This window comes from Lepisosteus oculatus, chromosome 5 (genome assembly GCF_040954835.1).
Source record: "Lepisosteus oculatus isolate fLepOcu1 chromosome 5, fLepOcu1.hap2, whole genome shotgun sequence".
Lineage (NCBI taxonomy): Eukaryota > Metazoa > Chordata > Actinopteri > Semionotiformes > Lepisosteidae > Lepisosteus > Lepisosteus oculatus.
The window spans coordinates 14,689,505-14,702,697 of record NC_090700.1 but is presented as its reverse complement, the minus strand read 5'-3'; the positions used below and the strand labels follow the sequence as shown (position 1 = coordinate 14,702,697).

At 39.5% G+C, this 13,193-nt stretch overlaps 1 protein-coding gene across 10 annotated transcripts in view; it reads right to left on the bottom strand.

The window, feature by feature from the left end:
* Positions 1–13,193, bottom strand: part of fryb (furry homolog b (Drosophila)) — a 115,186-nt gene that overhangs the window by 35,944 nt on the left and 66,049 nt on the right. For all 10 annotated transcript variants that reach the window (XR_011189629.1, XM_069190145.1, XM_015341861.2 and 7 more), the window contains exons 22-34: positions 12,669–12,858; positions 12,328–12,452; positions 10,247–10,304; positions 9,993–10,084; positions 8,975–9,147; positions 8,074–8,234; positions 7,140–7,250; positions 5,573–5,727; positions 4,788–4,887; positions 4,271–4,442; positions 1,479–1,735; positions 978–1,124; positions 213–381 (exon numbers count right to left, since the gene is read on the bottom strand). Coding sequence is in view for 9 of the 10 variants with exons in the window: in XM_069190145.1 (XP_069046246.1) it covers positions 213–381; positions 978–1,124; positions 1,479–1,735; positions 4,271–4,442; positions 4,788–4,887; positions 5,573–5,727; positions 7,140–7,250; positions 8,074–8,234; positions 8,975–9,147; positions 9,993–10,084; positions 10,247–10,304; positions 12,328–12,452; positions 12,669–12,858 (1,910 nt within the window). In the remaining variant the exon portion in view is untranslated. The remainder of the gene's footprint in view (positions 1–212; positions 382–977; positions 1,125–1,478; positions 1,736–4,270; positions 4,443–4,787; positions 4,888–5,572; positions 5,728–7,139; positions 7,251–8,073; positions 8,235–8,974; positions 9,148–9,992; positions 10,085–10,246; positions 10,305–12,327; positions 12,453–12,668; positions 12,859–13,193) is intronic.

The window sequence follows — 13,193 nt, the reverse complement described above, 5'->3', positions numbered from 1 at the left end:
GCCAGACTCCTTTCTTCACTATGAGCAGACAGATCCTGGTGGTGACCCATGAATCCACACACTATATCCAAAATGGATTCAAGCTTGAATTGCTAGGTCTGTGCAAAACTGTGTGTGCTGGATTGTAATGTTCTGCTTTTGTCAAATCATATTAAAAGGTGCTATCTGGCCGTCAAATCACAATGGCAGTGATTGGAGGAACGGTGTCTGACCAGAAGCAGCAGCAGAAGTCTTGTTGCTGGCAGCGAATCTGTAGAAGGGCGGGTTATCACAGTGCAGCACCACAGGGTTCACTGGGTCAGTCTGCTGAAGCTCGAACAGGAGCTCCTCCATGGTCTGGATGGTATTATTCCGGCAAAGGTAGATCACGACCTTCTTAATCTGCAAGAAACAGGGACAGGATCAGGATCTGACCCAGGTGGAACAGTCACAGGTCCTTGACATTACAAGATACTACATGGATTCCCATTTTAAGGTATATTTAAAGTATAATCTTTTGCTCCTTTTCTAACTTTTAACTAAAGCTCTCAACAATAATTTGTTGTTTCTCACTTTTTTAGTTGGAATATAATTAATGAAAAACTTGACAAACCACAAGATTAATGTATACATTTTGGGAATAAAATCTATGAACTGGAAATGAAAAGTAACATCTCTTGATCCTATCTATTCCCTTTGCATCCCTTTTGTTTACTAAATACTGCCTGTGGAGGATTTAAAATTAATTAGAAATGTTTATGAGGGATGTAAAAAGTTTGATTTTATGATATTACTTTTACTAAGCATAAAATGTATTCTTCAGTTTCTATTCTTAAAGCAATATGACTTAGAATTTCAAAAGTTAATGAGTGAAAACATTTTTATGATAAGTATAAAAACACAAAGTTGTAATTAGCACTGTGGCCTTTCTGTGTTGGAGCCACACAATGAGGTCTATTGTAACAGAATGTTCCCATAAATATAGATGCTACACTTACGTATGGCAGAAGAGAAGTGTCACTGCTCACACCACACAAGCTGATGAGGAACTGGAGTGTGGTTCTCAGGTTGTTGCTCCACTTGTCGTTGCTTACAAGGGCATTCCAAGCATTCTCCATTTCAGGCCCAGGCACCTCGTCTCCGTACTGTGAAGAGGCCAAAATAAACAGAAGTAAGCAGGAAGAAGCTGCCCGCTCCGTACGTTTTTCAACTTCAAGATAGGAAAGATGCTTTAAAAAAAAGAAAGTTCTAAATGCCAACAGTAACTTGCCATCGACAGAAAAAGGGAGTTCAGCCGTTTAGTTTTACAGCAGAAAGAAGAAGAAAAGAACAGGAAGAGGGGAGAGCCTGGGAAATTACCAAAAGAGAGGAAAAACAGCACGGAGAACAGTTGCAAGCGGGAATAAAGAGAACTGGAAGAAAGATGAAAGACACATAAGAAACTGAACAGGAAAGAAGAAAAAAATGAGCAGCGAGAGCAATGCATTGTTGTAAAGTACCTTAGCAGTCATGAACATGAGGTTGTTGAGCACCAGCGAGGTAGCCTGCAGAGAGCCCCAGCCAGTGCCCTTGAGTGTGTGGGAGAGACCCAGGCTGTCAGCCCTCTCCTTGGCCTCCTCTTCTGGGGTGCAGGGGCTGGAGACTGGGGGCAGCAGCCCACTGTCCACCAGCTCAATGTTGTGCAGCCAGGGCAGCAGGTAGGTGAGCATGATCTGACGTCCATTGGGATGGGTGGTTGGGAATCTTTGGCTGACCTCTTTGACATGAAAGGCAAACCAGTGAAAATGGCCACAACCTTTTAGAAGTAAGGCAAGTCTAAAATAACACTCTACATTGGGGCAAAAGGATTAAAAGGATTTTTGCACTACTAAAACAGTAAAATTGACAAAAATTCTTTATGAGATAATGGGGGATTAATACATTGTCCCATGTGCTACAATATACAGAATGAGCTCTGGTACTGAGTATTTCTGGTACTGAGGTTCTACAGGGTCTACCGCAACCTAAAACTCTTAAATAAACTGGGGATGGATGGTATTCTTCAGTATTCTTCTACTGAGGAAAATAAGGCGTGTTTTTTTCACAGCCATAACGAGGATACTTCAACTCTCAAATCTCCCAAGATGGGAGATCAGCCAATATATAACACACATTCATAAAAAGGAAGACCAACTTGTATCAGAAAACTATGGGTCAGTATCTCTTACATCTGTTATTAGTAAAGTTATAATAAACTAGAAGAATGCAAACAAAACAAGGGGAGATTTTAAGACATATTTAATATGAATGTAGGAAGTGAAGGTTTTGTTGAACTAACCAAGCGTCAGCGACAATAGTTACAATGCTTACAACATGCTCCATTGTATGTGGATTTCCAAAATATTTTGTTAGGTTATTTTTCAAATTAAAAGCCATAGAAATCCTGGACAATGTCTACATATGGATTGAAACTGATTAATGATCAGCAAACTGTAGGTAAGGAGGAGTCTTAAGGGGCATAACCTCAAATTATGTAAGCAGTGATGAGCCACAGGGATCTGTTTTTAGGCCTACTGTATGGCCCTTCCTGATCTATATCAATGATTTAGATCCTGGAAAGTTTAGAAATTTATCAAAAAATGAGGGAATGGTGAAAACTGAAATAGCCAATTACAAAATGACTCTGATAAAATCAGGCAGTCATATATCAAATGAAATTTCACAAGTGCAAAGTGATGTGCACAGAAAGTATGAATGTTTACTGTGCATAACACGTGGTTGATTCAAATTTGCAGGAAGCTACACAAGAAAGGGATTCCAGTATTCATGCAGAGTCCAGTATGCCTGTCAGGGGCTTAAGGCCCAAACTCTGGGCTTCTTTAGGGAACAGCTGGAGAAAATGTTAGGTTCACTTAGGTTCTAAACTACCAAATGAGAAAAGTAGGCTGACTGGGATTCTCTCATTTGCAGCATATTTTTTGCAACATCCTCCCTGTTCAGTGAACATATTGTTTTGTTGTCCATTAAAAATATCTCTTTCCTACAAGGATCCTTTCGTTAAATATTATTTGACAGGTATACAAAATAAGAAATTAACTTATTTTTAAATGAACTGGTTTTACCGTATTCAAGACTTAAGAAATGCTCATTGAAATGTTCACATTTAATATACAATATTGACATAAATATAAACAAACACGCTCAGTAAAAACTTATTGTGCTAAATTACAAAATTCTGTTTAATTTAAATACCATATACCATTTTGTATCAGTTTTTGAGGTCTTTTCACTTTTGTAAAACCTCATATCCGATACCACTTATAAGGTATTGCCAGAGTTTCTGTCTGAAAGACTGGCAGAGCTAGTCACTAAAACATACTATGACCTCAAGTGTTTGACCTGTGTTTGATCATCAGTAGAATTACTGGATGAATAAAATGTTTCATACTCCTCATTTTAGATAACAGTACACTGGGCCCCACTTCAGAGATTCCCAGTACCATAGCAACGGCCAGTGGGTAGACGAGACTGAGAGAGCTCTCCCTCCCTAATTGGCTGCTCATCCATGTGAGTGGGAGACTACAGACAACATTAACCACCCTTCACGTACTGTACTGTACTTGAGTCTTTAAAGCAAATGAGTTACAAATGTACTAAAGGTATTTTTTGTGTTCCCACACTCAATATACAAACCTAACTGGAGGCTAAAGTTAGCATATATTAGCATATTCACACACAATTTATGGAAAAATATAGATGATGCCATTCTTACTACCATGTAAATCAGTACTGTGTTTGGGTTTCCTCTTTGTGTTCCAGTTTTCAGTCCAAAGACATTCTGGTAGGTTAATTGGCAAAACTGGCCCTGGTGTGAGTGTACACCTGTTTGTGTCTGTGTGTGCCCCGTGATGGACTGCTGTCCCTTCCACGGTTATACTCCCTTGTGCCCGTTGCGCGCCGAGATAATCTCTGGCCCCCCCACGACCAATAATTTAAGTCTTGCGAAGCACATCTGGTGTGTACACACAAGACACAGGTCACACTCTTAGACTGTGCAGGCAGGAATTACGTGCAGGACGAGAGAAGTTTATCAAGTTTTACGGACACAAAAAACAAAACCAGCGAACCTCACAGTGTCACTTTCATCAGTTCTTCGCAGAACAAGGAAACTACTGTATGCACTTTGAGACAAACCCAGGTTAAACACTGAAATAGGTTTTGTTTTTTAATACCAATAACAGTGTAGTGTGTGAAATAATAATAAGGTTGAGAAACAGTGCACCATACAGATTGCTGGCTGAGTGCGGCTCACCTGAAAACAGAGGGAGAGTGAGCTCTGGGTACATCCTGGCCAGCTGGTTAGATAGCTGGGAGAGGGAAACGCTGTAGAGAGGAGGCAGGGGCCCGTGAGTACCATACAGTATGCTGCCTGGTTTCTGTTCAGCAGTCTTCTTCGAATACACAAAAAGTTTGGCTTCAAGGATCTGTTTTGTCAAAGAAATAGAATTCAAGTAAGATTGGATCAGTAATAGCAGATTCTCGAGTTCGTGAAATGAATTTTAGTATGGATACCTGAAACATTTCTCACACATCATGGTATTCACAGCTCAATCAGACACTGTCTTGGACTTTTTTTATTTTCTGGATTTAGATATTTAGAAAAAAGTGTGAATACTTAAAGACACAGTCACAGTAAACTTCAAATTTGTTATTTTTCATAGCAAAGTATTGTGTTCAGTCTCTTGTAAATTGAAATTCTTTCTCGAGAGCTTTTACTGTCCAACCCTAGGAAAAAGGACAAAAAACTACAATAAAAGCCCTTGTCTTACCTGCATTAGCTGCATGGAAATTTCATATATTTCCCTGTTGGTGTCAGAGGACTTAAAGAGTACCAAATTCAGTAGTGTTACTATGTCACATGGGTAATTTCTGAAAACAAGATTTAAAAGAAAAAAATGTACAATACACTTTAACGACATCTGGAGTTACTTACACAACCATGCAAGTTAATTACATAAACATTATTGTGCAATAAATTGCTCTAAATTAAATGTAAGGCCAACACAATATAACAGCGCAAATACGTAAGAAGACATTTTTCTCAGCACAGACAGCAATTATAAGCAAAAGAAAGCTGTTTGTACATTGGAACACAGAAATGAGAAACATTTCTGATACCTAACTCCCTAGTGGATACTGCATTATCTCCCCAAAACTGATTACCAGACAGAACGTTTTGAAGTCTGATATTCTAATCAGGCATTACTTACTAAAGTCGTAATTAAAAGAAGAAATAATTAATCTCAAAGCAGGTTTGTTGCTTATTTCAAATGTTAATAAGTAGCAAAAATGTTCTCTCAAGAGCCTCAACGTCTCAGTGGTGTGAATGGAAAATGTATAATCTGGGCAAGTGAAAAACTATATTATATGGGCATCTACACTGGAGAATAATGAGTGTGATTTTTCAAAAGATCAGACTGGCGAGAAGCTATAGTTTAAGGACATAATGTACCTTACCCATATTATATGTTCAGGGTAGTCTGTGAGACTAATGAAGAAACATTCGAAGGTGATTGTTAAATTTGAGTGCTGGACCGACAGTCAAAGTCAATACCTGCTTCCACAGACAGTGGCAATAGCTTTGAAACAGCCTGAGGCCAGCTGGTAGGAGCCGGTGAAGCAGCGGTCCACAGCCCAGTTGAAGAGGTTGACCTGGTCAGGGTTCAACTCTAGCAGCAAGATGACTACCTCACAGCCAAGCTGATGCACCTGTGTTGGTGGACGGACAAATGCAAGAAGGGGAAAAATATACTTAAAAAACATAACCTCTGCCAGTACTGACTAAGATGCAAAAATAGATTTCTAAGACCTTTTACCCAAATTATTCAGCACTATGAGAAAAGATAAAAGCACAAAATCCTGTGAACTTATTTTAACATTTATTTTGAGTAATGGATTTTTGTAAAGAAGAAAAATATGTACAGTAAATGAAAAATGTGTGCATTCAAAATACATATTATAGGTAATGTCTAATTCATTGTGTGTGAGCAAAAATAAGAAAGTATAGAAAAAGAAGAAATATGCCTCTATTTGTATAAGGTTAAATATCTGTACAAGATTTCTTGAAAATTTCTGATAGCAGTAACTTTGCAGGTGTTTATTATGAGTACGTCAGTTTTGAAAGCTTCATCGCTGGTTCTAAGGGCTCTGTTTTCTGCCAAGCCAGGCCAATTTAAGCTACAGTGCTTTGTCTCATCTTTTTCCTGCTCCTCTAGAAGTATTAATGGTGCTCATAGAAAGTGTGCTAGACAACAGATGGTGAGATAACTTTAATCAAAGAGTCCTATTTCCTGTTCCACGGTTAAGGCTTTTTAAACTCTTTCATATCCAAGGTAATTGTTTTCACACAATTCCAGACTCAGAAGGGATATGTGGTGCATTAAAAAAATGGAATCAGCAATTATCTGTCAATTTCACATTTGACCTATCCAATTTGGAATCATCAATTCACCTGCACAGGGAAAATGAGGACCTGTGCACACACTCCTCCATAATCCCAAGAGCCTTGCAGAAGAGTTAGCATTGATCGGAGCACACAGTTGAGAATCTCAGTAGCTGTCACCTAATTTCTTAGCTAGACTGGAACCAGCAATACCTGCTATATAGGGCTAAAAAAGAGCTCTGAACACTGGTTTCTACTGGGGAAGCAACACGGGAATCTGGAAAAGAACCTTTTAAGTTACAAAAGTCCGTCAAAGTATAATTTAAGAAACTCAGGAAGGCAAAATGTACTTTGACAATTGCTAATTCCATTTTTCATGCTTTCTAAGCCATTGCTGAGCCATGGCACACATCCGGAAGGAACTGTTATGGTTAAGGTATCTTGAGGCTGCAAATGATAAGCACAAGTTCCTTAAGTGAAGGGCAGCAGAGCATAGTGAAAGCGTGACACACAGGGCAATCCAGTAAACTATAGGACTGGTGCTTTGGCCATGCAGGAACACAGGTTTACTGTGAAACTGCAGACTAAATTTGCTTAGACAAAGACACCCCGAACCTATTATTAATTTCAGTAAGGAAATAAATAATAATAATGAAAGAATTTGGCAGAATTCAAAAAGCTTCAGAACCAATATTTCTCTTATTTTAATTTTATCAGCAATTAATCATAAATCACATACCCGTAAGTCCTGGCATGCTAAAATATTATCCAGCCATTTGTAAAGGTACCCATCTGGAGAGAGGCCAACGTTGTCAAACACTGGGCCGCAGCACAGCACTGCTGACATTGCCTGGATATAAATAACACATGTCAGCTACAGCAGGCAAATCAAGACATGGTGAAAGACAAAGGCTTTAGACTTCAAGTACAGGTTAGATTCTGGGGCTTGAGATCTGACTTCACATTTAAGATTTCCTATGTGCAGCAGACCGATTTTTGTACAATTCCCTAACATTTCTGTGAGACAGAGACTGACGTCACGCACAGGTTTATCACGTTCATTTAAATCAAAGGCCAGATGATGTCATTGCTAGAATATCCAACAATTAAATTTTTTCTCCTTTGTTACTTCCTTTGTAGGTGATACAAATGTGTACACAGTTGTGCTCCAATAATACCTACAGTGTCTGGGTTACAAGTAAAAGGTGGTTTCCTAACACAGTTTCTGCATTTTAATAATTTGAAAAATGCAGACATTTTATTTGTTGAGAAGCAAAATATCACTCCAGACCAAATGTAAAAAAATAATAATTTTAAACTACAGGTGGTAAGAACGTGCAATAGGGACAGAGGTTAAGCTCAATTCCAGCTCAAAACCAGTCTTGACAGGATAAAAGCCAGTCACATTTTTTAAACCGACCTTAATGGATTTTTTTGTTATTCAAATAAACTTCCTGCAGCAAAATATTTTGTTTTTAAACAGGGCCTTGCAGTGTTTTTCTTCTAAAAGGCTGTCTGCTTTCCTTTCACAGGGGACTGATTAGGTAAGACATGCAAATTAGGTTGTTGCAAAAAAGTCAACATTCCAGTTCTTCTTGGGACTCTCTTGTGCAACCCATAGCTTGTGCTAGACTTTTATACTAACAGAGCTTCCTGGATATAATGTGATTCACCTTTAGGGCACAGTACTGGTATCTAGTTATCTGGTGGTTCCTGTCACTGTAGCGGTCCAATGGGGTGAACATCACGCTGAATGGACCGGCCCACTGACTGAAGAGGATGAACAGATGGTGCCTCAGACTCTGCTGAGGGAAAAGGAACCTGCGATGGTGGACTGAGGAGACAAAAAGAGCAAGTGGGCCATATGGAAAGAGCCAGAAAAACAGACCAGGAGAAAGAGGGGAGAAGGAGAGAAAGACTCAGTTATGGCATAACATTAGGGTAAAGAAAATACCTCCAAAAATAAAGACCACTTTAAAATGCTCATTATTTCAGACCGGCTTCCCTCAGAAAATGACATCATTATTCATTTTTCATCAGGTACAGAGTCTAACAATAGCACTACCACCTACCACTCTTCATGAGTCATCACCTGGTTTCAGAAAGTTAATTATCTGTAACATTTCTTCCCTTGAAAAAGGTCTCTATCAAGATCACTGTCAACACATCATATACCTAATGTATCCTAACATTGAGCTACGTTGTGGTGACAATAAAGCAAATGATAATTTCTTATGTATCAGAATATACAACATGATTTGTAAGCATTTCTTTAAACTTGGGACAAAGGAATTGCTTGTCGTCAGGCAAAGAGCCAAGAGTTAATTCTGAACAATTCAAATTTTGATCTTAACGGCTGAACACAGCCTCGCCAAGAAAAACTGTGTCTTGTGATCTGTAACTAGTAGAAAAAAAATGAAACCACTGTATCCCAGACTGCTTGTTTTGTCAGCCTTCTTTACCTCAGCAATTCAATTTTACTTTGATGACATCAATGATATGATATCAAAATATGGATTCTAGGTACAACAGAAGAACAGAGAAAATGGCTATAGGAACTTGATGTCTCAGTACCAGGAACACACTGGATGAGGTTGGCCACCATGGCACTGAAATGGGCCCGAATGTCTTTCAGAATTTCGACTTCTTTGTCGTTTTCAGCTTCCAGCAGCATCCGAGTGAGGTCCACATACTCCAGGAAGAGTGCTCCAAGGGCCAGTGTGTCCCTCTCCAGAGCCCCATTAGTGCTGTCAGAGACAGAACAGGAAGAGTAAGGCAGGATTGAAGGCCATAACAAAATATAACAGATCTAAAATTAATTGCTACTGCTACAGTTGGCTACAGCCAGCAGCCAGATCACCCTGCAACTCACAACTGGCAGCCCACTGAAGCTCAGAAGGTGTGAGCCCGGTCCGTACCTGGATGGGAGACGTTCTGGGAAAATCTAAGTTTGCAGCTGGAAGAGGTACACTATTAGAGGAGCCAGCAGGGGGCACTCACCCTGCATCTGTGTGGGTCCTAATGCCCCAGTATGTTGACAGAGACACTGTACTATAAAAAGGTGCTGTCCTTGGATAAGACATAAAACCAAGGTCCTGACTCTATGTGGTCAGTAAAAATCCCAGGGTTTGTCTCAAAAAGAGTAGGGGTGTTACTTGGCATCCTGGCCAAATTTCCCATTGGCCCTTACCAACCATGGCCTCCTAATAATCCCCATCTTGAATTGGCTTCATTACTCTGCTCTCCTCCCCACTGATAGCTGATGTGTGGTGAGTGTACAGGTGCACTATGGCTGCCGTCGCATCTCCAGGTGGATGCTACACATTGGAGGTGGTGGAAGGGAGTTCCCATTGCCTGTAAAGCGCTTTCAGTGGAGTGTCCAGAAAAGCCCTAAATAAGTGTAAGGAATTAATTACAGTTCATTCTTTCTCATTTTTCCTCCATTCTCACATGTGACAGACCAGAAAAGGAAACAAAACTTGTTTTTTTATCCCAAGATGAAGCTCTAAGAAATCGTCCGAGCACTGTGTTCGCTTTCCTTTACTATTTACCAACAAAAGGAAGAGCTGCATTGAGACGTCATCGCACTTACTTGTCACTGATGACACCGGCATCAGCCAGCAGCTCAAAGATTCTCAGTAGCTGAAGCCGGAGCAAATCTCTGCGTTCACGCCGTTTCTTGTTCTGTGACAGAGTGAGTAAGTCATTTGTAACTGGGCATTCTCTAATAATGATGATGACTATGATGCAAATACACTAAGCTAATGATAAGGCACAGATCTTACTGAACATGATACAGCTTTAATCGTCTACACATTACTATAATATTCAACACATGGACCTCACCTCTGGTCTTCTTTCCAATGCTTCCTTCATTAGGGGATGAAGCTCTTCCACAAGTTCCCTGCCAAAACATACCCGAGAGGCAGCCATTAGCTTAAAGGGCATTTTTGTGTCACAGCTGTCACCATGCCCCTCATTGATATTTAGCGTTGGGAATTTACCACATTCATTTTTAGCAAATGTGATTCATGGATTAACCAGGCACCTTCAGGTTTGGATCACACGTGGTTAAAAAAAAAAAGCTTTCTGGACATTTACTGTATGAGATGATGAGACACCAGGAATCATTTACCAGGAGCCCTAACAAACTAAATGTTAGCATGGACACAAGTGAAATATAGGGACAGGATGGACAAATAAGAGGACACTGCAAGGCAATACATTTAAAGCTAAAGGAAAGAAGGCATTTGTTTACTCAAAGCGTCAGCCATGTTCTCAAAACTGACACCTTGATCCTTAAATAATTAGTAGCATCTAACCAAGCCTAATGGGCTGAATGGCCTCTTCATGTCTGAAACTTTATTTACTTATGTTATTATGTTACAAGATTAAAAAAAATGATTTAGTAATTACAAAAAATTCAGCTCATGTCTTAAGAAGAGATTATTGCTGAGACTAAAGACACAACTCAACTGTGAGCAGAAGAATGGAAAATTCTTAAGACAAAACGCTGATCATGTGAAATATCCTGTTTTTCCTGAATTTAAAATTATAGTCTGCATGAGACCTTGATTTTTATTTTGCTACTCTGTTGCAGGTAAACGTGCATTTGAAAGGCACCTCTTTCTTTTGGAAAACATTTTGAATATACTTTAATTTTCAGAAAAAAGTATGTTTTGGTGAGCTGGTACGCACGTTATGACGTCTGTTTGAATTATCTAAAGAATGCCTGAAATGTGTGGAACGTATAATTCTCACTTTTTAGAAGAAGACTCAGATTCCGGTAATCAGTTCAAATTAGCTGCAGCTAAGTATGTAAGCTTAACTCATGTGCTCATACAAATCATCAATTTTTCAATAACATCTTCCTGAAAACTAAAGATTCCCTATTGGGCAAATACCTCATATCTTCTGTCTAAGCCACTCATTTTACATAATCTGATCTACCTATTAGATTACATGAACCCATATGGAAAATGCATTTAAAGAAAACAGAACTGCACAGAGGTATTCCTTATCTCACCAGTCAGGCATGTCATTTTGGGCATGGAAACGCACACCTACTGTGGTACATTGGACAGGGCTGGAATGCATATTCAAAGGGAGAATACCGCTAACGAAATACCGGACGGTTTGCCAGGTTAGGTTATTTTCCTAATCACTCAAAGCTTCACAAGCAGCACAAGGATTTCTTATAGTCCAAATTACAAAAGAGGAACAGGTCAGACATTTTTCTCAAACACTGCTTATCAAAACACATTAGAGTGATTAACCCACAGGCATTCATGATTTACTAAGACATTAAACATGTTTTCTGGATCTGAGAGGAGAGAGGTTTCCAGATTCTTACCCTTCCACGCCCACTGTTCACACACCATACTAGGACCATGCTCCTTCGTGAGAACAAGTGAGCTGCTAACTACCCTTACATATTAACAGATCCTTGTTGCTCTTGTACTGGTGCAATACAAACAAGTAGTTCTTGAGAAGAAATCAAGAGATCCTTGGTACATGAAGGAATTATAATGGCTACTCAAATTTAGTCCAGAAAGGGCCTTGATTTACTATTAATCTTTTTGTTTATGTACACCACAAGAGACTAATCAGCATTTGATCCGATAAGAAAGAAGCACAGCTGTTTTAAAAAATTGAAAAAAATTACTCGTTTTGTAGGGTCTTCCTACTGCACCACAAAGCTCCGAAAAGAAAATTCTATGTTAAATCCAAATCACTTCCATTAACTTGTCTTTTTTGTAACATGTGGGATTTAAGATTTTAACGGCAATGTCACTTTTAAGACATTTAATGCTTCCATGTATTAGACCTAAATCTCGAAAGCAGATGGGGGTGGTTTTCTTTTTCATCACTGTGAAACAACGAACAAGAAAAAAAACCCCAACAACACCAGAAATGTTTCCCAATACCTGAAAACCAAAGAGTTAGTCCTTCCAAACCCCAAGACGAGAGACTCTGTAGTTTCAATGCTCTCAACCCTCATCAGAGGAACCAGCTGCTTCAGGAGTACTGCCACAGACGGGGTACCGATCACCTGTAAAATTTCCAGCAAGACATGAACAAGGAGGAGCGTTAGTCTCCCTTCTGGCTCATGGCACTGAGATTGGGCTGGATTATTAAACAAATCAAAGTACACAATCTAATGCACCCTACCCATGTTAAAAGGTATTGTCCTGTTATTATAGCCCCCCGTACAGAACCGCTGTACACATGCCATGTGTAAAGAGAGTCAGCCAGGACAGGAAGTCACCTTGTTGTCATAGCTCACGCTGCCATCAGGGGTGGTGGCCATGATCTCAGGAGTCGAGGCTCTCAAGTGTCCGGGGCTCATGATGCTGGGCTTTGCGACACCGAAGCAAAGGATGAGATAGTTCCTCCAGAGGGTCACGTAGTTGTCTCCGCTGCTCGCTGTGCTCATTTTCTTCGCATAAATTGGACTGCTGCTCACGTAACAAAAAATAAACCGTAAGATATTGTCAATTTAAGTATTCAGTCATAAAGGCCAGACTCCATCCTCTATAACAGCTACAGTTTTAAAGAAATGTGGACACAATAAATAATGGAACACATCCCAGCATATTAATTTGGTCATCGCTGCTTGTCAGATTAGTCCATTACGGTATTTATAGTCAATCACATTACTGAAACATGCATGAGGTTTACTGCCTACATGAGGTACAAGGAATCAACCTTTACCCCAATGTCTAATACTGATGCTCTTCACTGAACAGTTTACATTTAATCTAGTGAATAAAGCCTTCATTACAAACAAAGC